The sequence below is a fragment of the Panthera tigris genome, chromosome B2 (assembly GCF_018350195.1).
Source record: "Panthera tigris isolate Pti1 chromosome B2, P.tigris_Pti1_mat1.1, whole genome shotgun sequence".
Taxonomy (NCBI): Eukaryota; Metazoa; Chordata; class Mammalia; order Carnivora; family Felidae; genus Panthera; species Panthera tigris.
In genome coordinates, this window is record NC_056664.1 from 104754581 (window position 1) to 104780952 (window position 26372).

A 26372-nucleotide genomic window follows, 5' to 3' on the forward strand; every position below is an offset into this window, starting at 1 on the left:
GTTACAAGAAGAAAATGTATATAGGAGTACTTTTAAAACTTAGTATGACACTTTGTAAATTATGTATCATGAAACCGTGCTTTTGGCAAGACACTTAAAACCTACAGATATAAAATACAGGTTTAAATGGTGTCCATAATGCTGACTGTATCTGCCAAACCTCTTTTATATATTGTTAAGTAGAGGATTGTATCTGTGCCCTTTTTATTGTGGTGGAAGTTATAAAGTTGAGTAAAAAAAGGTTTTTGTTGTTGTTGTTGTGTTATGTGTATTCAAAAGAACAGGGTAGTTATATCAAAGATTACCAAATTGATGGTGAATTTATGAGGTAAACTCTTCTCTGTGGTACAGATGGTTCTAAGTATCAGGTGACAGGGTATTCCACTCTTTGTAACAACCGAACTTAATAATGCAGTATAATTCATAAACTAACCAGCTGTGCCTGCTTTTATTTTGAGGACCCTGTAGTCATATTAATAAGTATCAGAGTCAAGTCTTTCAAACAAAGTAGTTCTTATGAAAGGAAAAATAATATATGTGTGTGTACACACCCTCACACATAAAATGATCTTTGAGGGGGCAGTTTTTAAATTTTGCCAGTAAAACCTTATATCTCTAAATACAGAATATGACCATATTATAAGCATCTAAATATAAGCTTATATTTAGATCTGTTACTTGGATAATTGATTTGATTAGATTTGAATGCAAGGAGTAGTATCTAATAGCTGGGACCAGCTATTGACATGGTGATGACTTTATTGAACCAAGACTAGCAAATACTTTGTTATTAGAATTTTTTAATATATGTCAACTCCTTTCAAATATAATTTTTAAAATGCTTCAAAATATATTTTCATTATTCTTCACTGACCTTTATGGAAAAAAAAATTGACTTTCTTTCCTAATAAGACTTCTTATATTTCAATCCAAGAGAAACTGTGCCAAAAAAAAAAAAAAAAATTAAAACATGTTATAAAGGGGAATGCATACAACATTAATGCAAAAAAAAAAAAAAACAAGAAAATACTTGAAAGAGCCTTTTACATTGATTTAATTAAATTCATTGTTTCATTTTGTCTGAATTTGAATTTTTACTAGTTAATCTATGCAACTATGCTTACTTGTTTTATATTTGTAAGTATTTGACTCACTAGCCTGGTGTTTTTAAACAAGTTTTATTTTGAAACGTGTTCCTAGAACTTAATTTTTAATGTCATTTTGTTCACTTACTGGTAGCACCAGAACAAAAAGCTGAAAAAACAAAAACAAAAAAATCTGCTGGCACAGAAATAATATCATTTGGTAACTGTAAAACTTACTTGCAAGATAAAGGTTGATTTGTCGAATAAAAGACTAGAAGAAACTTACCTTTGCCTTCATATTTTTTCCTAAGAAGGAGCATTATGGAAAAGGTAACTACTACAAAGTCTAGTGAATTTTTGTTGCTGTTCTGAATTCAGCAATCTCCTGGCTGCTTGTGAAACTGAAATCAAAGTAATTGTTAACCTTTACTCTTTTAGTTCATAGCATTACTGTTTTATGAAATGTGACATATTAGGAGACAATGTGCTAGGGCTCTAAAAGGATAATGTGTCTTTAAATTCTGACTGGGGTGTGGGATGAAGGGAGGATATTCTTGTCTAACTAAATAAACCAACATTTGAGCAGTATGCAATATTATGAAATGTTACCGCACTATATTAAAAATAATAAAATACTATTTTACAATTGCAGTTATATAAATGTGTCTATTTTATTTGTTCTTACTGATGCTATTGTATTCTTATTGGAGCAAAAACAGATGCTCCAATGATTATAATTGATTATAATTCCATGATTATAATTCCATCTACTTTATAAAAACCATTAAGAATGTTGTTTGTAACCTATCTGATAAAGCAGTGTGTTGCCTTTATTTTAGAACTTACGTATTCTGCTATACATCAGATCTGTCTTTGTATTTCAAGCTTTGGCAGTTTCACGTGTTTTGAGATTATTTTTTTCCTTTTCTGTTATTTTAACGCAATACTGTGCATTTATTTAAGGGGAAGAGTTTTAAACCAGATAAATAGAAATTGGAGGGAATGCCCAGTTTAACTTTCTTAATGTACTCTGGGACACACGGTCCACACCGTAGCCAAGCCTAAGCCTCCCTAGCTTAGAGCTTTTGTTTGCTGCTGCTGCTTGTCGCTTTGCCTGGCTTCATTTCTTTCAGTATTTGAAACTATGTTAATCACAGAGTAGCAAAAGGAATTGGATCGGTTATATTTAGGGTACCTTACTCTCAGTAAGGCAGTCTGCAATTTTAGTGGCAAATGAATTTCTGAAAATGCAATGTACAGGTCAAACAATAGACTGTGCCATTCCCTTCCCGGAAATTCCTAAGTATATCCTTTAATGATGTGTTTGGTCAATTTAATGTACGTTCTTTGATTTTCTTTTCATTTACATTTGAAGAGTTGACTAAGTTCAGTGAGCACATGATTCCCTGCTTTTAGCACATCAAATAAATTTTATATTTCAGGAGTTTAAGTTTTAGGAGACCTTTACATCATATCATTATTATTAGCACTTTAACATTTCAATTTTCCATTTTGTTATGAAATAAAACTTTGAAATAATCGTACCAGCTGGAAAGCACCACCAGAACTAAAATGTTGATTGGGGGCAACCCCACCAAATAAACAACTTGGAATGCTCAGTAGTTAATGCACAACCATTTTAATTTGGAGACAGTAGGCAGTTTGATGTGTAATGCCCAAAAGTGCCTACTATTTAAACATTGAGTGTTTTACTGCTGTTACTCAACACAGTGTTGGAAGTCCTAGCCTCAGCAATCAGAGAACAAAAAGAAAAGGCCTCCAAATGAGCAAGGAGGAAGTCAGACTCACTCTTCACAGATGACATGATATGCTATGTGGAAAACCCAAAAGACTCCATCAAAAAACTGCTGGAACTGATAGATGAATTCAGCAACATTGCAGGATATAAAATCAATGTACAGAAATCAGTTGCATTTCTATACACCAATAATGAAGCAGCAGAAAGAGAAATCAAGGAATCAATGCCATTTACAATTGCACCAAAAAACATAAAATACCTAAGAGGTGAAAAACCATTAAATACCAAAGAGGTGAAAAATCTATACACTGAAAACTGTAGAAAGCTTGTGAAAGAAATTGAAGACACACAAAAAGGAAAACATTCCATGCTCATGGATTGGAAGAACAAATATTGTTAAAATGTTGATACTACCCAAAGCAATCTACATATTCAGTGCAATCCCTATCAAAATATCACCAGCATTCTTCACAGAGCCAGAACAAACAATTCTAAAATTTGTATGGAACCAGAAAAGCCCTGAATAGCCAAAGTAATGTTGAAAACAAAAAACAAAAACAAAGCTAGAGACATGACAATTCCAGACTTCAAGCTGTATTACAAAGCTATAATCATAATGACAAGTATGGTACTGGCACAAGAACAGATACATAGATCAGTGGAACAGAATAGAGAGCCTAGAAATGGGTCCACAAACATATGGCCAACTAACGTTTGACAAAGCAGGAAAGAATAGTCAGTGGAAAAAAAGACAGTCTCTTCAGCAAATGGTGCTGGGAAAACTGGACAGCGACATGCAGAAGAATGAACCTGGACCACTTTCTTACACCATACACAAAAATAAAACAGACGAAAGACCTAAACCTTAGGAAGCCATCAAAATCCCAGAGTTGAAAATAGGCAACAACCTCTTTGACCTCGACCACAGCAAATTCTTACTCAGCATGTCTCCGGAGGCAAGGGAAACAAGCAAAAATGAACTTTTGGGGCCTCATGAAGATAAAAAGCTTCTGAACAGCAAAGGAAACAATCATAAAAACTAAAAGGCAACCAATGGAATGGGAGAAGGTATTTGCAAATGACATATCAGATAAAGGGGTAGTATCCAAAATCTATAAAGAACTTGTCAAACTCCACACCCAAAGACCAAATAATCCAGTGAAGAAATGGACAAAAGACATGAATAGACACTTTTCCAAAGAAGACATCTAGATGGCTAACAGGCGCATGATAAGATGCTCAACATCGCTCATCATCAGGGAAATACAAATCAAAACCACGATGAGATGCCACCTCACACCTGTCACAATGGCTAAAATTAACTCAGGTAACAACAGATGTTGGCGAGGATGCGGAGAAAGAGGCACCCTTTTGCGCACTCCTGGTAGGAATGCAAACTGGTGCAGCCACTCTGGAAAACAGTATGGAGATTCCTCAAAAAAATTAAAAATAGAACTGCCCTACGACCCAGCAATTGCACTACGATGTATTTAACCAAAGGATACAAAAAGGCTTATTTGAAGGGGCACATGCACCCCAGTGTTTATAGAAGTGCTATCAACAATATCCAAATTATGGAAAGAGCCCAAATGTCCATTGACTGATGAATGGATAAAGAACACGAGGTATATATATACAATGGAATATTACTCGACAATCAAAATGAATAAAATCTTACCATTTGCAACAGCATGGATGGACTAGAGTACGTTATGCTAAGCGAAATTAGCCAGATAAAGATAAATATCATATGATTTCACTCGTATGTGGAATTGAGAAACAAAACAGATGAACATAGAGGAAGAGAAGCAAAAATAAGAAAAAAACAGAGGGAGACAACCCATAAATGTTCTCTTAAATATAGAGAACAAACTGAGGGCTGCTGGTGGAATATTGAGTGGGGGGATGATGGGCTAAATGGGTGATAGGCATTAAGGAGGACACTTGTTGGGATGAGCACTGGGTGTTATGTGTGCCTTTCTTCATTTTTTTTATGTCATGTTTATGTATACCTAAAATATATAGTTTCACTTCCCTGTTTTTGAAATGTATAAAATGGAATATTTTATATATTCTATGATTTTTTAGCTCAATGTTAACAATTTTTGAGATGCATCCATACTGATACATATACCTATGGTTCTTTTTCTTTGCTGTATACTATTGCATTTTGTGACTACATCATGATTGTCTGGTAAGGCAAGTTTTCTGTTTTTCAGGATTGTCATAGCTCTTTGCATTTCCACATAAAGAATTCACCTCTCAAATTCTGTAAAAAGCCCCATAGGGATTTTGGCTGAAATTGCATTTAATCTAGAGGACAATTTTGGAGGAGTTAACATCTTAATTATACTTTTACTACTCATTAGCAAGTTATAGCTTACCATTTACTTAGAGCTTCCTTGCTGTATTTCAAAAATCTTTTTTTCAGTTTTCTTCACAAAAATCATTCAAATCTTTTAAGTTTACTCCTGGGTAGGACCCTCATGTTTTTCATTGTTGTAAAGCATTATCTTGTTAACTAAAAATTTCCAAATTGTTCCTGGGGTATAGAACTCCAATTGAACTTTGCATATTAATCATATCTAACAACCTTGCTAAATTAGTTCCAATTTGTAGATGATTTTGGGGTTTTGTAGATAATATTAACTGTAGTGACATTCATTTCAAATCCTTGTTTCTGTTTCTTGTTGCATTAAGTTATGACCTCTAGTATGATATTGATTAGAAGTAATAGTAGCAGGCATTTTAAACTTATTATTTTCTTAAATGCATTTAATGTTTCACCACTGATGATGTAGTAGGTGAAGTTTGTATTTGGAGATTCTGTGTTACCAAATTTGCCCACTCCCTAAAATCAATACTCCCGGCATTTTCATGGTCATTTGTGGACATTGTGCATAGTGGTGAAAAAATCGAGTCACCCAGGACACATGTTCCCAGCTGAGGTTGAACAAAGCAATGCTCTGCTCTCTTATTTCAGCCTTCATACTACAAACAGCTATCCTTTCATGATTTAGTGCCATGTGTCTTGTGTTTTTTTTGTTGTTGTTGTTGTTGATTTTGCTGTTTAAAATGGCCTCCAAGTGTATTGCTGAAGTGCTGTCTAGTGCTCCTAAGTGCAAGAAAACAATGTGACTGCTTTCTATTTATTTATTTATTTATTTATTTATTTATTTATTTATGTGACTGATGTGTCTTTTTTTTTTTTTTTTTTTTTTTTTTTTTTTTTTGAGAGAGAGAGGGCACAAGTGAGGGAGGGGCAGAGACAGGGAGAGAAAGAATCCCATGAGGGGCAGAGAGAGAGAGAGGAAGAGACAAAGAAGTGGGACTCACCCCAAAGCAGGGCTGGAGCTCACAAACTCACCTGATGCAGGTCTCGAGCTCCCCCAAGTGGGACTCACAAGTGAGATCATGACCTGAGCAGAAGTCAGATGCTTAACCAACTGAGCCACCCAGTAGCCCCTTGTGAGTGATGTGTCTTAACAGAAAACACATTTGTTAGTTACGCTTTGTTGAGGCATGAGTTACAATTCTGTAGGCTGTGAGTTCAATGTTAATGAATCATATATATAGTCTTTAAAGAGAAACACCTATAGAACAGGGTATGTATTGTTTGGTTGACAAACATATTACCAGAGGTTCACAGGAACCTAACCCTGTATTTCCCCTAGGAGTAATGATTCGATACTTGCTAATTCAGTGTTTGCAGCAACTTTACAATAACTACCATGAATAATGATAACTGACTGTATGTTTTTTGTAGATAACTTCTATCAGATTTAAAATGTACTCTTTTTTCCCTAATGTAAGGTTTTTATTTTATTCTGTTTTTAACCTGAATGGAGTTGAAATTCATCCAATTTTTCTCTGCATCGTGAATAAACCTATGGCTTTCCACTGTTAATATGTTGAAAAATAGACTTTCCAGTATTGAACCTATCTTAAGATGTATCCAGTGTGTCAGTTATCATTTTATTGCTTTTAAGCTCCAAATGCACCCTTCCCCAACCTACTTTTTGATATTGGTCCAGGACCTCGTAAACATTTCTCCTGTGTCGGTAGAAGGCCATGGAGGGACACTGAAGGAGGAAAAAGTTTCATGACCTATTCCTAGTTTGCTTTTCCTAGCTTTTGTTCCTATGATGCTCAGCCACTGTGCAGAAGACTACAGCGGCTCACCTCCAGCCTAGTGTCAGTGCTACTTCTGCAGGCAGCTTCATGGTGAGTTTCATTGGCACCTCTAGTCCGCTTCCCAACCAGTTCAGTGGCACTCTCACAGGCAGCCCACTGGAGACTTACCCCAGTGACCCACCTCGTTTTCTAGCAAGTTGCACAGGCTCCCAGTAGGGGGTATCCCAGCTAGTTTCACTGGTGCCCCAGCAGGCTTGCAGGGAGCCTTGCAGGCATCCCAGTGGGCAACTTCTCAGTGAAATTAAGTAGCCCTTGGAAGCAACTTTCTAGGGAGTTCCTCCAGCACCCCTTGAGAGCAACTTACTGGTTAGTTTTGTTGGCACCTCAGTGGACAGTTTTCTGCTTGCCAGCCTCAGCCTGAGACACCCAAAGAACTTTTCTGCCATCCAGTAATGCTACATACCAATGAGGTCCAAATCTTAGCCTTGCTGGAGGGAGACCTATTCCAAATTGATTACTTCCTTGGATACTGACTTTGCCTCAGACATAGTGGCTGTTCCCTACATATCCTGTTATTTATCAGACTTCTCTTTACCAGGAGTAGCCAATGCCTCATTACTAGTCTCTTTACATTAAATTGTCCCTGTTCAGTTTTAGGTGCTGACAGCACACTCTGGCAACCATGTGAACATTCCTAAAACACACAAGTGACACAGTACAAGAAAGGCAAAGATTCTCTTTGTGCCCAGGGAAAGCAGTGTTATGACGGGAAGCAGAGTGGCTATGGTAGGTAGACTAAGCCAATTTTCTGGAAAAATTATGAAACTACAAAGAAGATTGTGCTGAGGCTTGAATGTGTTTAGCCCAACTGCAGATCTAAGAGAATGCTGGCTGTTAAGAGATGCAAACATTTTGAACTGAGAGGAGATGAGAAGAGAAAGGACCGAGCGATCTAGTTCTAAGCTTCATATTTTGCTATATTATGAAGACAATAAAATCTTGATGTAATGTTCACCTAAAAATTTTTCCTGTTCAGGTATCAAGGACATGCTATTTTCTTAAAAAAAAAAAAAAAGTTTTATTTGAGATCTTCACCTACATACCATACAATGTATCCACTTAGAGTATACAATTCAGTGGTTTCTATATTCATACAGATGTGTAACTATCACCATAATCAATTGTAGAACATTTTATTTTGTGACTCACTTCTTTCACTTAGCATAAATGTTTTCAGTGTTTAGTCCATGTTGTAGCATATATTGATATTTCGTTCCTTTTTTATTACTGAATAATATTCCATTGTATGGATATAACACATTTTATTTATCCATTCATTGGTTGATGGACATTTGGGTTATTTCCACATTTTGGTTATCATGAATTGTCCCCTTTATCCAATAACCCTCTATGTTTGGTAATATTCTTCACTCTGAAATCTACTTTGATGTTAATATAGCCACTCTTACTTACTTTTGTTTTAGCATAGTATATCTTTTCCATCTTTTTACTTTTAATCAATTTCCTCCTTTATAAAGTGGGTTTCTTGTACTTATCTACCAATCCAAGATAAGGATTTTGCTTTTTTATTCTGAGAATCTCTGCATTTTCATTGGAGTGTTTATAAATCATTAACAATTATCATGATTATTGATTTAATTTAGACCTAACTATTTGCTTTTTGTCCCTTTTTTTTTTTCTGGTCTGCTTTTGCTTTTTCTACACAGTTTTGGATTAGCTAGGTATTTTTTAGTTTTCCATTTCATCTCCTTTGTTGACTTATTAGCTGTAACTCTTTAATATTTATTTTTCATTTTTTATTGGTTGCTTTATAAAGGATTTAAAATAGCCATTTTTCACTCTGGCTACTTTCAAGTAATACAGAAGCATATAACATATAACACTGTACTTTTGAGCACTTGAGATGTGGTAGTACCACTGAGAAATTGAATTTTTAATGTTATTTTATTTTAATAAAGTTAAAAATAAAAACTGATTACTTGGTTATTAGAAAACCTAAGTATATTTGGCACAACTTAGGTATGGGAATTTTTGTTTTGACTATACATTTTATGAAGTGTAAATATAGACTAACTATTTCCAATCAAAATTTAGTCTTTGAACTGAGATGTAAAATCCATGTTGGGTCTCAAAGATTTAAAAAGGAAAAAGTAATATAAAATATCTTATTATTTTTATATTATGGTTACTTGCTAAAATACTATTTTGAACATACTGAGTTAAATTCCATTAAAATTCATTTTACTGATTATTTTTACTTTTTAACATGGCTATTAGAAAATTATAAATTTCCTATGTGGTGTTATTTTTCTGTTTGACAACACTGGTATAAGCAGCTTGAGTACAGTATACTTCCCTTGTCTCCTTCTCTGCCTCTGTCCTGTTGTCATACATTTTTCTTCTCTATATGTCATAAACTCCCTAATACATTTATTGTTTAGCCATAAATTTTTGCTTTAGTCAACTATTCTTAAATTTTTTTTTTTAATGTTTATTTCTTTTTGAGAGAGACAGAGACAGAATGTGAGTGGGTTAGGGGCCGAGAGAGAGGGAGACACAGAATCCGAAGCAGGCTCCAGGCTCCAAGCCATCAGCACAGAGCCCAATGCGGGGCTCGAACTCACAGAGCTGTGAGATCATGATCTAGCCGAAGTCAGACACTGAACTGACTGAGCCACCCAGGCACCCCTTTCGTCAACTATTCTTACAGGAGGTTTTAAAAATGTATGAAGTTTTTTATATTTGCCTGCATAGTTACCATTCCTAGTGCTCTTCAATTCTTTGTGTAGATGTAGATTTCTATCTGGTATCATTTTCCTTCTACATGAAGGACTTTAACATTTTTATATTATAAGTTTGCTAGTGGTGAATACATCAGCTTTTGTATGCCTGAGTAAGTCCTTACTTCATCTTCATTTTTGAAAGATTTTTGTTGGATGTAGAATTTTAAAAACATTTTTTTCCCTTCAAGATGTTGCTCCAGTGTCTTCTGACTTGCCTTTACCTGATAAGAATTTTGCTGTCATTCTTATCTTTGTTCCTTTGTAAGTAATGTTAACTTTTTCTTTGACTGCTTTAACATTTTTTTCTTCATCACTGATTTTAAGCAATTTGATTATGATGTGTTTTGGTTTGCCTTTTTTCATGTTTCTTGTTCTTGCAGTTAGCTGAGCTTCTTGGGTTTTTGAGTTTATAGTTTTCATCAAGTTTGGAAACATTTCAACTCATTTCTTCCAATATTTTCTCAATTCCAATTCCATTTGTATTAGGCTGCTCAAAATAGTCATACCTCTAATACTGATGCTTTGTTCGTGTCTCTCTCTCTCTCTGTTTCATTTTGGATAGTTTTCATTGCTTTGTCTTTGAAGCCACTAATCTTGTCTTCTGTTGTATCTAATTTGCTCTTAATTCCATTAGTGTATTTTTCATGTCAGACTTTGTATATTTCCTCTTTAACAGTTCTACTTGGGTCTGTTTCATATCTCCCATATTTCTTCTTATGCTCAAGCTTTTCTGTACTGTGTTGAACACAGCGGGTATGATTGTAGCTGATACGTTGTACTTATCTGCTAATTCTAATGTGCTCTGTTTTTGTTTTTCTTCTTTTTCTTCATTATGGTTTATATTTTCCATTTGCATGCATTCTTTTCATGTCTGGTAATTTTGTGCTGGAAACCAGGCATTGTGAATTTTACTTTTTTGGCTATTAGATAAGGATTTCCTGCATATATTCTTAAGCTTTGTTATTGGACGCAATGAAGTTACTTGAAGACACTTTGATCCTTTACAGTCTTGCTTTTAAACTTTGTAAGGCAGGCACAGAACAGCCTTTATTTTATTCCTGAGGCAATATCATTCTGAGTACTCTGCTAGTCTGCCAAATATAAGAGTTTTTAGTTGGGCCAGTGGAACTCAAACCATTCTTGGCTATGTGTAAGCTCCAAACAAAAATTGTTTCTCCTTATTCTTTCAACTCGTTCTTTTCATGACCATGGGTAGTGGTCACTCAGCTCAGGTGTCTAGAGCTCTCTGCACAGCTTTATCATTTTGGTTCCCTACCCTGTGAAATCTAATTGTCTTATCTTCCCTGGCTTCCTGACCCTTCTCTTCAACTCTGAGAAAATTCTAGGCTCCACCTAGGTTTCCTGTCCACACCCTGCAGTCTTGAAACTCTCTAGGCAGTAAAGTGGAACAATTACAGAGCCCAACTAACTTATTTTCTCTTTTTCACGGATCACTGCCCTTCATTGCCTGATGTCCAATGTCTGGAAACTGTTGTTTCATGTTTTTGTGCAATTTTTCAGTTGTTTCAGGCAGGAGAGTATATCTTATTCCTATTACTCCATTTTGGCCAGATCAGAAGATGGCATACCAATTCATAATGTTCTTTTTAAAATCTCTGGCTTTAATCCCTGTTATCATTTCTAAACTGTTTTCTTGTACCTTTCATCTCTTATCTTGACGACTCTGCCAAATTCAGTTACATCAACCCTCTATATTCTATGTTTTAATTTACTTCATTAGTTTCTGCTGTTTTATAATTTCCAATCTTTTATTCCCTTTGGGTGTATTCTATATTTCTGTTTCTAATTTCTTAGGGATGTTTAACACATTTGTTATAAACCTTTCATTCCTAAGAAATGCATATTGAGGCTATTAATTTACTTTGAATTACCACTTCAGCTGCATTCCACAGTTTTGATATATAGCTTTTTCTTATCATTCAATTCTAAGCATTTTTAAACTTCTACTATGATTTATTCTTTGATCTGTGAATCATTTAGAAATGTTTTAAAATCCTCAAACTTTAAAAAAAATTGTGACAATAAATGAACAAATAAGTAAACAAAAACATTATGCCATTAATTTCTAAGTTGGGATAGGATTACTCTTATAGTTTAACAGTTGATGAAATGTGCTTTATGTTTTAGTATATGCTGTTTTAGTGAATGTTTCATGCATGCTAGAAAAGAATGTATATTATTAATTGATTCACATTTTTAATATATTTACGAGTCAGTGAAATTTGTCAATTTCTAAGAAAGATATGTAAATTTCCCAAGATAATGGTGGGTTTGTCCACTTTTTCCTTATAGTTCTGGCAATTTTTTATGTATTTAGATGCTGCATTACTTTGTGCATACAAATTTATAATTGGTATAATATTTTTCAAGTTCAAATGAGAATTTGTAAATTTATGTGCCAAAAGAACAGAATAGTTATTACAAAATGTTAGTTTCAGATTATGTGATAACTGAATTTGAATAAAACAAACTAGTTGAAACTTAGCTGAAAATATTTTATTTTTCAGTTGTTGTGGGAACAATGGACCTTACTGCTGAAGGCTGAAGACACAGAAGCCCTATTATGCCTAGATGAAAATGTGATCAGATTGAAGGTTCAATCACAGCTTTTCGTGGTGAAATCTATACCAGCGCACTAGAGAATGGCCACTATCCAAAAAGGCAGCCAGTAGATAGAATGAAAGAGTACAAAACCTTTGGTCTAGGATTTACTAATGTTAAAAAGAAAAATAGATGACAGTGAACAGGTTGGTTAATAAAATGATGTAACTAAAACCAAGCAGAAAACAACAGAAAAAACCCTGTTCTCAATCCCCGTTCTAGGTAACTTCACTGTAAACATCTTTGGTGAAAGCAGTTTCCCTTCAGACATTTTCACAGCACAACCAATGGGCTGTCAGCAATTTTGCCTTAAACGGTAGAATATCTGGTTGATAGTTTGGTTTCATTCTCTATTGACCAATCAACCACGTTTGGCAAAGTTAAAGTATTGAAGCTAGATGTCCATTTGTTTTCATTTCTCCACTGACAAAATCCCCATCTTTGTATTCTATATATCTTAGTCCTCATAATGGTCTATACGTATTCTGTTGTTTTAGTTGTGTACTTTGTATACAGTATATTACTGCTTTCAATACATTCTGCATATCTGTCTTCTCTTACCAAAGTTTCTTTTCTTTATTCTGACTACTGACATATCTGGATTCATTTTGACCATGTTATTTTGTTCTGTTTCCCCTTTTTTTTCTTTCCCCTTTTCTCTTTTCTCCCCCCTTTTTACCTTTTGATTAATTTCATTCATCTATTTTTTTTAAAAATCTCTACCTGTTTGAGAGTTCGTATTTTCCTGTTACCCTAGGAATCTTGACATATATATTTAACTTAACAAAAATCTAAATAGTTTTGCATTCCTCTCAATCAATGCAAGAACCCTACTCCTCTACAATTTATAAGGTAGTTTTTTTTTCTGAGCCATAAGTTAGATATTTTTAGGATATAGTGTCAATTTTTACTTTAAGTATTTTTACTCTTTTTTCTTTTTCATTCATTCCTTCTCGAAGCTTAGACCCTCCACTGGAGACTGCTTTCCACATTCTTGTCCTTCGGACATAGCCTCTTAGCTCACTTATTCATTTTCTGATATGGCCAGATATCCCAGGATCATCTTATATGTTTCCTGTACCACATCTGGGATCAGCCATTTCCCTAAGGAGGCCTCGTTTCTGTTAGTATGAAATGATATTTGGAAATCAAGATCTGTGTGCTAGGAGCATACAACTACTTGGTTGCCCATTGCTAACTAGGCCTTTTCAATGTACAGAGCTAGGAAAAAATGTATTTTTTAATTACTTATGCTTAATGTATATGAAGTTTTCTTACCAATATCAATATTATTGTTAATAATATGCTAACTGAAAACAGGGGTTTGGTTTTTGGGTGAAGGAGGAGACTTCTTTTTAAAGGTCAAATATATCCCACTAGAGATTTTTAAAAAACACTTGAAATATTTACTCTCCATGTGCCAACTTGATACACAAGTTTATTCATTTGATTTTGCTTTTAAAAGTTGATTGCCTTTTTTAAAGAACGTAATGTTTTTATCATTATGTGAGACATCCATACTGTCTAAAGTAAAATATATAAAACAAGATATATTCAGAAAAGTTTAGCTTCTATCACTGTCCTCTCCAACATATTTCCTTCCTTGTCCTATAAGTCACATTAAAAATATTTTTTTCAGTTTACCTTTCCATTTTTTTTAATGTTTATTTATTTTGAGAGAGAGAAAGGGAGAAAGTGCATGCAGTGGGAGAGGGGCAGAGAGAGAAGGAGAGAAAGACTCCCAAACAGGCTTCACGCTATCAGCACAGACCCTGACGTGGGGCTTGATCCCACAACCATGAGATCATGACCTGAGCTGAAATCAAGAGTTGGATGCTTAACTGACTGAGCTACCCAGGCACCCCAATCCTTCCATCTTTTAATGTAAAAATACATTTACATATTTCCTCCCTTTATTAAACAATAGCATAGCACACATGCTTTTCTCTAATGCACTTTTTTCACTCAAGTATATTCTGTAGCTCATGACATAGCAGAATACAGAGCTCTTCATGCTCTACTGTACCAGCATAGTACTCCATTGTGTGGACATACCATTATTTGTTCAATTAACCCCTTAGACATTTAAATTGTTTTCAGTCTTTGGCACTGTAAAGAGTGTGGCAATGAATAACACTGTAAATTTCTAGTTCAATAAATATATATGCAATGTTGCTAGATATTGTCGTATTTCCCTTGTGAGGACTTCCTCTCTCACTACCTTGGAAACATAGGATGTTGTTCAAGTCACTTTTCTTAAAAGCAGCTTTATTGTGGTATAATTTCTCTACCGTAAAATTCACCCATTTAAGTGTAACGTTGCATTTTCATAAATTTATACAGTTGTGCATTACTACAATCGGTTTTAGAACACTTTTATCACCTCAAAAGCTTCTGTTGTGTGCTATTTTAGCCAAATATTTGGTATGGGTTTATTGGTGGGTGGGCATAACACAGATGGCCTAAATTCTGACCCCAAATACATATGATAAACTTTTGGTTAGGTTTTTTTTTTTTTTTTAAGTTTTATTTATTTTGAGAGGGGCAAAGACGGCACATGTGGGGGAGGTGCAGAGAGAGAGATAGAGAGATTGAGAGAGAGAGAGAGAGAGAGAGAGAGAGAGAGATTCCCAAGCAGGCTCCATGCTGCCAGCACAGAGCCCAATGCAGGGTCTGAACTCACGAAATGGAGAGATCATGACTTGAGCCAAAATCAAGAGTTGGACACTTAACTGCCTGAGCCACCCAGGTGCCCCTTGGTCAGATATTCTTTAAGGACTTTTTTTCCTACTTTTCATTTAGATCTAAAGATAATACATAAGTTTCTCTCCTGTCTCTCATTTTCTCTTCTCCTCTCTTGGAGGCACTGTGATAGTTGGTTTTATGTGTCAATTTGAGTAGGTTAAAGTATCTAATTATCTAATTAAACACTCATCTAAATGTTGCCGCGAAGGTATTCTGGAGAGGGGGTTAACATCTATAGCCAGTTGACTTTAAGTAAAGAAGATATCTTCAGTAGTCTGACTGGGCCTCATCCAATCAGTTGAAAGAACCGCAGAGCATAACTGAAGTCTCCTGAGGAAGAAAAAACTACTTTTGGACTGTAGCCTCAGTTCCTGCCAGAGAGCTCCCAGCCTGTTGGTCTGCTCTACAAATTTCTGCTTTGCTAGTGCCACAAACCTGTAAGCCAATCCTTTAAATAAATCTCTCTCTCTCCCTGTGTGTGTGTGTGTGTGTGTATGTATGTAGGTACGTACACACACACACACACACACACACACACAGACATAATATGCAGTAAATGAAATTATACTGTTTCAACTACCTAAGTTTATGACTAAAAATTATAGATTCCAAATGAAAATTATGTGAGGAGGAGATATATAATTTTAAAGTTGTTTTAGAGCTTACTCAAACAACTTTGAAGGCCATTGATTGACACGCAATTTTTCTTCTTTAATGTCTTTGTCTCTATAACTTACTTATACAATTACTGTTTTGGTACTTTTGTCATTTTAGAATAGATTTTGAAATTAATAGTTCTTAGTTTATAAAACTTTTCAAACTTATTTTATCTAATTGCAGGGAATAATGTGAAAAGATTAACCAGAGGTATTATCCAATTACCAAATAGAGTGGAACTTTGGTTGAAAATTCGCTTAGATTTCCAAAGAACCCTTAGTGAGCAACATACACAGAGTGCTCAGTTTAGGCTTATCTATGATGGCCAAAGACTGGACCAAATATCCAGATAAACTATGGCATATTCATACAATGGAAAACTATAACAAAATGAAAATGAATAAACTCATGGTACACAAAATTTTTGGATTGATCTCACAACATAATGTTTAATATCAGGATCCACCTTCACAAGTGCATATTGTGTAATTCTACTTATATAAAGTTCAAAACCAAGCAAAACTAATCTATGGTGATAAAACTCACAACAATGGTTACCTTGGGAGGGTGATGACTGACAGGGGAGCAGAAAGGAGGTTTCTGGGGTACTACTTGTGTTCTGCATCCTGACCTGGGCAGTGATTATGCAGGTGTGTCCATTATGTAAATATGTATCAGACTGTATACACTTTTGTGCACTTTTCTGAATATAGTTATACTTCAATACAAATTTTCCTAAAGAGTAAAAATAAAAAAGACTTTGTGCTTCTTTGCACCAAATAAAACCATGGCAATTATCTTCTTAAATATTCTGTTTTATCTATCTTTTATTGTTTTTGATAATAGCAATGATATTCTGATTAACACTTTGTTACTTCGAGTTTCATTTAGCCTTAGCCTGTTCAGCCAATGCAGCTTCTTTACGCCACTTAGCTTTCTTTGCCAGATTCCAACTTGTTAAGGACTCGTGTCGTTCTGCAGCCTAAAAAATACACAACAACAAGAAAAATTAAATAAATAAGTAAATAAATAACAAAGCAATGTGACTCTCTGGAAGAATTTGTGTTTTAGATAGACATACACAGGAGATACTACTCTGTGAAAAGGAGAAGAGTGACTTAAAATGTCTGTCACAAATAGTATCCAAGAAAAATGATCCTCTGGTATAGAAAAAAAAATTATTTAAGTTGCTGGACTTCTACTCAACAGGACAGCTGATGTCAGAAATCTGCCCTGACCCTCTCTTGGCACACAAAGACATATTTTGGGGCAAAAAATAACAGAAATACTTTCAAATGCTTACACTCAAAAATCAATAAAGGTAAATCCTCAGGTACCAGGAATGGAAAAAACTAAAAAGGCATGAACTGGTGGGAAATAGGAAGGATTGAAGCCAGGATGGGAAGGAATGGTTTCAGGAAGGGGACATTAGGGAAAAATATTGGTTTTAACAACTGTGAGCTGGAAGTTTAATCTCTACACCAACAGGTGAGTCTAGAGTTTGGATCTGGAGTTGGAAGTATCAGGTACACCAATGAAGTGACTAAAATTCCTCTCACTAGCCCAAGGAACTAGCAAGGAAACTAAGCATTTATCTGGGGCAGCGGCGGAGGTGGGGGGGGGGGGCGGGGATCATCTGTGAAAAGAAAAGCTGATCAGCATCATAATTAGGAGGCAAGAACTCTAGCTAGAAAATGGATCTGAGAAAATAATCTAAGTGCAGTACAGAGACACAGATAACAAAAAAGTAAAAAAGACGGTTAAGAGACTTGGAAAATAGAATTAGAAGTTCCAACACACATTCATGATAGGTAGAGAGAATAGACAGAATGGGTGAAGGGTCCGTATTTGAAGTTATAACAGCTTAGACTTTTTCAGAATTGAGGCCAGCTATAGGTCCTCAGCCTGAAGAGCACACGAAGTCCTTAGGAGAATAATAAAAAAAAAAAAATAGATATTGATGAATGCCTAATTTGCACCTTACATTTAATATACCCAAAGTACAGGACTTGGTGTATTTTGCCTCTTGTGCCTACCAGTTCTTTCCCCAGCCATCACCCATCTCCAGCGGCACCATCCACCTAGTTGCTTAAGTCAAAAACCCAGGCTTTTTGACTTCTTTCTTCCCTTTCTTGTCTTTTCCCATATCAAATTTACCACAAAGTTCTATCCTTCCTATTCCCACAAATATTATTTCAAATTGCTAACCTTTTCTTCACCTCCAACTATCACAATCTCATTTAAGATATATGCATTAGTTATTTAATCAGATCAGGGTGATATCAGGATAGATGGTGAGGAGTGGTCCAATGGCAGGTATATTTTATTTTTAATTTTTTTAATGTTTATTTTTGAGAGAGAAAGAGACAGGGCATGAGCTGAAGAGGGGCAGAGAGAGAGGGAGACACAGACTCCAAAGCAGGCTCCAGTCTCTGAGCTATCAGCACAGAGCCCGATGCAGAGCTGGAACTCATGAACCATGAGATCATGACCTGAGCTGAAGTCGGACGCTTAACCAACTGAGCGCCCCTGGTAGCTATATTTTAAAGTGGAGTCAACAAGATTGCTGATGTATAATGGCTTATTCATGAACAGCTAGAAAGATGACAAAATAGTGAGCACCTGGGCAAGGCCATTTTGGAGGGGGTGGTCACAGAAGGTCTCTGATGAGAATGAGAATAAGCTAGCTATGGCAAGGCCAGGGGAAGGAAGGAAAGCCTAGTGAAGAGAAAGGGCTTGGTATATTAAAAAAATAGAAACGAACTACTGTAGATGGGGCATAACAAAGAGAAGACGTTATGAAACAAGGAGGGTCCAGACAGTATCAGCCTCCAGTCTGTCATTAAGGAGCTAGAGAATCATCAACTTGGTGGACAGTCATTTTATCTACAGTAGGTTATAAAGAAGAGATGACCAAATTTCTTCATTTCCGTGTTTGAATACTTAAGAAATATTTAAGAAATTTGCCATTTGATGAGAATAATTTCAAAGCACAAGTTCTCCAAGCTAATAGAAATGAAAGGATATGTATATAACATCAGTAAGCTAACAGTCTTCAGGCCCTATGTGAATTACTGGGCTCACATACTCTCAAAAACCTGAAAAGTAATGATAGGCAGAATCACAGGAATAGGCACAATGGTAATTGGCTACACACTCCCAGAGAGTGAAGAAGTATAGATCCAAGCAAACTCTTCCGTGTGACGAAGTTGTCAAAATCTAGTTCCAACTCTGGCGGCACTATTAGAACATGGTTCATGATCAAAGAAGTTGCAGTCATGCTCTAGTGCATTCAGTTGCAAATGCCCAGTGAAGAGCGACTCTGATAAACTGGAGTGTGTTCAGAGAGCTCAAAATAGAGAAATTAAGACTGGAGAAGAGAAGACTCATGGGGATGTGTTAGTTGTCTCCCAGTATTGGGGGGCTGCTCTTCATGGTAAAAAGTGCTCAGCAGATGGATTTGGGGAAGCAAGAAACAAAATTAGAGAGCAGTCAGCTCTTAATTTCTCTCTAGAAACCACATACTGAAGACGGCAAAGAGAGGGCTCACATACAGGATACTGACAAGCCGGCCTTGAACACTTCCAACGTTTGCATTTCCATTTCAAGATTTTATGCGATAACTATGATTGAGTTCATGACTTAAGGAATGATCTAGTCTGGAAACTTTCATGCAGCAAACTTCTTGTGCAGATTTTAACCAGGCTATTAACTGTCCTGTTTTTGTTTTCATCTTTTAATTGGAAATGAGCTTTTGTTCCTCCTACCCATGTATTTTGCATTTGTGGACTCAAAAAATTTGTTTCCTGTAGAATAGATATATATGGGCAGCTCAAGGTGTCTAAGATGCAATCGTGCTTACATTAAAAGCACAGCAATAATCCCCAAACTGAGAACAAAGCTCATAATATTGCTTAAAATTCACTAGTCCAGCTTTATTTTAAAGAGATACTCACCCTTTTGGCTGATGCTATCACTGCAAAACAGGCGATAATTGTGAGTCCAATCATTATGTAACAAGCTTTCACCCGAGCTTTGTTTCTTGCAGCATCTATCATTTCTGGCCTAAACCAAGATGTGCATTCTGTTAATCATATTGAAATAATATTATTTTCTGACTGACATGATAGACGATCATTTGTTATGTAAATGTTCCAAAGATGTCTCTGAATGCAAACTGCAGATGTGGAAGACATCCAAATGCTAGCCCATTATGTTACCAATTTCAAATTAACAGGTATATTTCCATCTTAATTAATGTTAGTCACCATGAAACCACAGTGTAGTATATTTAGTTTCTTTTCTTTTATAATGTTTTTTTTAACGTTTATTTTTATTTATTTGGAGGGAAAGATAGAGAGTGAGCAGGGAAGGGCAGAGAGAGAGAGGGAGACAGAATCCCAAGTAGGCTCCACATCGTCAGTGCAGAGCCCGATGTAGGGCTCTAACCCATGAACCATGAGATCATGACCTGAGCCAAAATCAAGAGTCAGATGCTGAACTGACTGATCCACCCACTCTCCCCAGTGTATTTAGTTTCTAATTGCTCAAAATATAACTACTAGAGATTATGGCCTTCCTTTTTTTTTTTTTTTTTCCCACAGATCAGGGTAAAGGTAAGAATTTAACCTTATACATGTCTCGAATGACTTGTGTTCATTCGGCCCCTCTGTTATTAAGCGGGCTTCACTTTTAATTTTAAACAGGTGTTTTTTAAAACTCATTTTCATCATTTTGCTTCCTCTCTAGCCTCCAGATCTCATCTTGCTCCCATCCTATCCTGATTAAAGAGACTATTACACATTTTGTGAAGATGATTATTAAAGGAAAGGTGTTTCCTTCGTGGCTTTTGCATGAAGTTTTCAAAAGAAGTGATCAAAATTACAAAGATTTGTTGAAGAAAAAGATAAACCATCTTCTTTTTCCTATTATTACTCTGAAATTTTAAATACTTACTTGAATATTAGGTCGTCTTATTAATAAAGTTATAGGCAAGTTGTTTAAGATTTTAGCAGTGCTATTTAACAAAGCAGTGTTATGAAAGTAATCATGCCTGTGGGCTTTTTATACTGAAATAAACTTTAACAATTTGGAATAATATGAAGTGGAAGTTTACAGATATACATAATTAAAGAATAATTCTTGAGAATGTGTTCAGCAGTATTCTTTATTATCTAATGTCAAGTTTAAATAGAATGTAGTTGCACTGAAAACAAAATTTAGAAAGACAGGTCGCAATTTCGCTTACAAATGAAAAAAATTTTTTTAACTTTTCTACCATTTTAAAGAGCACAGAAAACCAATATCTAACTCTTTTCCTTAGATTTTTGACAGATTAATGTACGTTTTAAGATGCTAGTTGTAAACAGGTGAACATATGAAAACATTATTAGATTATATTTGTTGCTGACTTTTGTTCCAGATGGAACCTAAAAGATATGATCTTTTTTACCCATCCATCTGGCTTTGATCTGCTATACCAAATTAGTTTAGCTCTGAAAAAAGAAGAAAAACACAGTTATTAAATATCATTAGGGTATGGTATGACGATTATAGTTCACTAATTAATTATATGCCCATTAAGAGCATGCACAGTGAAAGCTGTTTACATTGTAAGTCTAACAGTTTAGGAGGCACAGCCCTCCTAAAACAGCAGTGCCTTGAAATATATATATATATATATATATATATATATATGTATATGAAACAGCAAAATGAAAAATATTCAAGTATTTTCATGTTTCTGACCCAAAACTACAATTCCTTTCTTAGGCATCTTATTCAAAGTTAAATTCTCCTGTTTATAACAAGTATTTTGACTATGATCCTGGGGCAATTAAATTATTTCTGTAAAATGGGTCTCTTCACACGTAGAGCTATATTAATGCAATACTGGGTCTACTGTGTTTTGACAAGTATTAGTTTACACTACTGCAAGTTCTTTACATTTTTTTTTCTTTTTTTAGTTACCAGTTTATTTGTTTCTATTTACTACTGAAGTATTGATTGCTCTGTTGTAGCACTAAAACCCAAAATTCCAAAAAATCAAGCATGGTGTTTTAGCTTCTCTGAGGATAATTTCGGCTTTGGGCTAAGTCTGTAGTTTGGAGTCTATAGATTTCAAGGAAAACAATATTTTTTTATAATATTAAGAAATGTCTCTGTGGTTGAATAAATGCTAAATACAGTTTTCAGATTCTGCGTTATTTTCAAATTCCATGTCTATTCCTCATTGAATAATTTGATCCAAGAAAGGGACAAAAATGTTTGAGAATTCATTACTGACTGAACACTTGGCATCACATGTTTTTTTTTTCCCATTTATTTGAGATGCTTTTGATAACTAGTAAATAAAAAGTAATAAAAGTGTAGACAAGTACAGCTGAAACTTACGTAACATGTGTTAACTATACTTCAATTAACAAAATGTAAATTTAAATTTAAAAAAGTGTAGTCGATATGAGCAGAACAAGATATAGGCCCAGTTTCCAATTTCCATTCTAATAGGCATTGCTTACATTATATAAACATAATATACAGGACATCTGAAATCCTTATTTGATATTACAGTTCTAGTCTCCCCATTTAAAAAAAAAAAAAAAAGATCAGCTTAAAAGGTAATAGATTGATTTTATCCTTCCTTCCTCCCCTTTTTTATCCACTCCCTTGTGAAAACGCTGGAAAGTAACTTGGGCTTGCATGCACTGAAACTGTAGAAAGACAGTTTTTACAGGTTAACTTTACCCTTGGGGTGAAACCGTCAGCTTGAGTTTTATCATTTAAGCGAACCACTATCTTGGGTTTGGGATGGTGAAGAGGCCAGCGATGCTGGTGTCCCAGAGTCCTAGCCCGAGTAAACCCGGCGCTCAGTGGGCTGCAGAGCCCCGTATAGCAGGTGTCTCCCGCCCCAAGATAGGAGGTCCTATAGATGGGGCTTCCTCCCAGAGACTCTCCAGTCCTCCCGGGAGCCATGATCCTTCCTTGGGTGGAGCAGGGATCTGCTCCGCCGGCAGAATTTCTCTCCCTCTATGGGGACCCCTCAGGAACCCGGGGACGCACTGGCGGACCATGTCTTCCGTGTGGCCTAAGTGCTTCGCTGCCTTGCGACTAGGAGCTCGCTGGGAGCGGGTATCTGGGCGACGCTGCGAGTGCCCACTGAACTTCTGGGTTTTCACTCAACTTCAGCAATCTCCCTGTAAGCTTATGTGCCCACTGTCCAGTCAAGGAACTTGACATTTAACCTCACTACGGGGAGGCTGGGGAGGCACATTCCTTAAGGGGGTAGATGTTGTGGACCACCGCGGCCTCCTCCGCTCCCAGGAGAGCCCAGGTCCGGAGGTGGATGGACCCCGCACCCCTTACAGGCGCAAGACACCAGGCGGCGCGGCACAGGCCACACTTACGGGATCCGAGGCGGGATGTCCTCCATCGTTTTGAAACGTCCGGTCCACAGCAGGATTTTCTTGTCGAATTGCGAAGGCTTGTATTCGGCGGGGACCCGGTGCACCTTCCCTGCTGCGAAAGCGACAGGGGTGGACGGAGGGACCGACAGACCGACGGCACAGTGGCTCAGTGAGCACCCACGCCTCCACCTCCCTCCCTCACCCCAGCCCCGGCTCCACGCCGGCCGCTCCGCATCCCCTCCCTCCCAGGTCGTTCCCAGTCAGGACTCCCCCCGGACCTTGGGGCCCAGAGCCGCTGGGGGCACGGCTGCTACAGTAGCGGGGCAGACCCCGAGGCCGCGGAGGCGCGAGGGCCCGCCACGCGGCTTCTCCGTGCGCTCCCGGGGCGCAACGGAAGATGCGCCCCAGACCGAGGCGCAGGGAGCCCCCGACAGCCGCGAGCATGCTGCGCCCCTTCCCGCGCTCCCAGCCGCCGGCGGAGAACTGCTCAGCTCCCCGGCCCGGCCCGCCCCGCCCCGCGGCGCTCCCAGGGGAGACCCCGGAGCGCAGCTGCAGCCTCTGGCACGCGCACACCCGCTCCCGGTCTCCTCCCCCCGGCCGGCGACCTCGGACCGGGGTGCCACGGCCCTGGGGGGCCGATTCCCTCCCGGGCGGGGCCCCGGGGGAGGCGTGCCTCTGCTGGAAAACTCTCGAAGCAGGTTCACCACCTTCTGAGACTGCTGCCTGCAGCTCGTTTTAAAGGCATTTCTTCGTACCGAGTAGAAACGCGTTGCCATCAGGCTTTCACCCTTTGGTTCCACTGGTTGGCGCCAAGAGAAATCGATCTAACCCCTCTCCTCCAGGAAGAACCAACAGTCCTTCAAGGGCAGGACACGCCAGATGGTTTCCAAGTAAGTGTGAGGACGTTCAACACACTTCTGAATTCCGTGAAGAGAGATTTTGAAGATGGCTCTTCACCCCACACTCCACTCCCAGACTTTTCCTCTTTTCTACGTGGAACAGCCTCAGTTGCTAGAATTTATTTTTCTCTATCCATTTCTTCCTAAGACCACAGACTCTCCAAATGTTCTTCAAAATGAGCCTTTCTTCTACCCTCCACCATCTTCCCTCTGCAAAAAGGAGGGAGAATCTGCTGTTCTCTGGCATCTGACGGGAAACAGGGACTCAGAAAAAGGGCTTTTAGGAAAGCTGTCTACGCTGAAGGAATTTACTTATTCCGTTTACTCATCTTCCGGGGGCAACAGACCCCAGCCAGGGGAGAGTGATCTTCAGGACCCAGCACCAGGCCCAGCTCACCCTCATCCTGGTTCCACAGACAGACACTTTTAGTTGCATCTCCAGATCTTTCTTTTCTTCCTAACCAGACTGTCAGGCTCTTGCAGACAAGATCTCTGCAACTCCATGTGTCTTTCACTTAACAATGTTTAACAAAAGATTCCTACCTCTGTACAGAAGTATGCATTTAAAGGGGTGGGCTTTGCCTTCATACAAAGGTTGAAACCCCTGCTTTAAGACGAAAGAGTTGCACAATCATGAGCAAATCATTTATGTCATCAGTCTTGGTCTCCTTTGTAAAAGAATTCCTACTCCTCAAGTTCATTCATGCAATGACTAAAAAAAAAAAAAAAAAAACCTACCAAATCCCAGCTACTTCTCAGAGCTGGGGATAGAGCACTGAACAATGTCAAGTGAGGATTAGTAGATAAAGAAACACATAGCAGGGTGGGGGGGAAAAAAAAGTAAGCAGGGGTGGAGTGGGAGCTATTTGGAAAGGGTGGCTAGGGATCATACCCTTCTAATTGTACCTGGCATATAACAACATTTCAAAAGATGTCATTTCTTCCCCATTCACAGCTTTTGTCTCACCAGTCCCACAACACAAGGACATTTTAATTTGTGAAATCTCATGTAGGGAATTGTAGGAGACTATGATGTTCCAAAACGTAAGGATTTTATTTTATTCATCACTGTATCCCTAGGATGTAGCTGAAAAATTGACACTTAGTAGATGCTTAATAAATATTTGTTAAATGAATAAATGAATGCAAGTCTTCAATAATAAAATAGACTGGGCTAGTTAAGAAAAGACTAAAGCACTTGAGAATGTGCTACACAATGAACTGAATGAATTCCTGCTTGACAAAGTATGTTGTCATAGATAATATTTGATTGTTTCAGGAATATACTACTTGAAAATTCTCCCATTATTCAAACGTATTATTTTTCCTTTTAAGATTTTATTTTTCTTTGTGTTTCAGAGAAGAAATATCCATAGAGCTAGAGAAAAACATTTCTGGGAAACAACAGCTCATTAACAGTTCATTGAAGAGTACTAAACTAGCCAAGTAAGTTTATTTCCCTGGAAAGAACCAAATGTCAAGCATATACACATGATCTTCTATGTCAAGCTTCTCTAGAATCGCAGAGTGACAGAGCAAGAGAATAAGAGGTTCTTTCATGAGAAAAAGAACAATTTGCATTCTATTCCCTATTCCTTATGGGATTAAAATATCAGTATTTGGCAGTGGTCATAAAATATAGCTGCATGAGATGTTTTCTTTAGTTCTCGAGTTGGATCAAATTATAAAACAAAAAACAAAAAACAAAAAACAAAACCTCAAATCAACTTCTGGTAGAAGAAAAAGCTAATCATAGCTAATTATATTCTATTCTTTTCTCTTCTTTTCTTTTCTTTCTTTTTTTTTCAACCAGGACAGTTTACATTCAACAAATATTTACTGAGTGCCTCCTATGGGCTGGGCACTGTTCTAGGATCTGAGGTGGCAGCAGGTAAGCAAATAATAATCTTTGCCCCTTACAGAATTTACTATTAATCCATGGTGGTTTTGATTTACCCATTCTCTACTATATTATTTTTCAATCTCATGATTCATCTGATTTGTATATACTATTTTTAGTTTTGTTCCTTCAAAACTGGTTAGTTTTTTTATTTAGTACGGTTTTGATTTTTGATTAGTATGGTTTATGTTTCCATTTCTTATGATTAGTTACTTCTTAGGATATACTGTTAAAACTAGGAATGCATTTTTTTTTTTTAATTCTTTTCTGAGAGAGACAGAGCCTGAGGGAGGGAGGGGCAGAGAGGGAGAAGGAAACAAAGAATCTGAAACAGGCTCCAGGCTCCAAGCTGTCAGCACAGAGC

The 26372-nt window shown here is 37.0% G+C and overlaps 2 protein-coding genes across 4 annotated transcripts in view; one reads left to right on the forward strand and one right to left on the reverse strand.

Moving 5' to 3' along the window:
- The window catches only part of KPNA5 (karyopherin subunit alpha 5), a 55114-nt gene extending 41611 nt beyond the window's left edge, over window positions 1-13503 (forward strand). The window contains exons 14-16 of one of the 3 annotated variants that reach the window (XR_006217834.1): window positions 6976-7068; window positions 7630-7764; window positions 12311-13503. Coding sequence is in view for 2 of the 3 variants with exons in the window: in XM_042987058.1 (XP_042842992.1) it covers window positions 6976-7037 (62 nt within the window). In the remaining variant the exon portion in view is untranslated. Of the gene's footprint in view, window positions 1-6975; window positions 7069-7629; window positions 7810-12310 lie in introns of those variants that run through there. The other 2 variants (XM_042987058.1, XM_042987059.1) reach the window with 2 other exon arrangements.
- A 3112-nt stretch (window positions 13504-16615) lies between these two features.
- FAM162B (family with sequence similarity 162 member B) lies at window positions 16616-23692 on the reverse strand. Its single transcript, XM_042985340.1, has 4 exons — window positions 23488-23692; window positions 23210-23321; window positions 19763-19871; window positions 16616-16788 (listed from the first exon to the last, which is right to left on the reverse strand). Exons 1-4 carry the CDS (start codon window positions 23651-23653, stop codon window positions 16690-16692), a joined length of 486 nt encoding a protein of 161 aa, XP_042841274.1. The 5' UTR covers window positions 23654-23692; the 3' UTR covers window positions 16616-16689.
- Window positions 23693-26372: the final 2680 nt, after the last annotated feature.

Bases quoted from the DNA above. Each gene is read 5' to 3' on its own strand.
- FAM162B (XM_042985340.1), bottom strand. From the start codon at position 23,653: ATGCTCGCGGCTGTCGGGGGCTCCCTGCGCCTCGGTCTGGGGCGCATC. The intron at 23,322-23,487 runs GTCCGGGGGGAG...TCGCTTTCGCAG, and splicing joins CAGCGGCTCTGGGCCCCAAG to CAGGGAAGGTGCACCGGGTC. The intron at 19,872-23,209 runs GTAAGTGTGGCC...ATCTTGGTTTAG, and splicing joins GACATCCCGCCTCGGATCCC to GCCAGAAATGATAGATGCTG.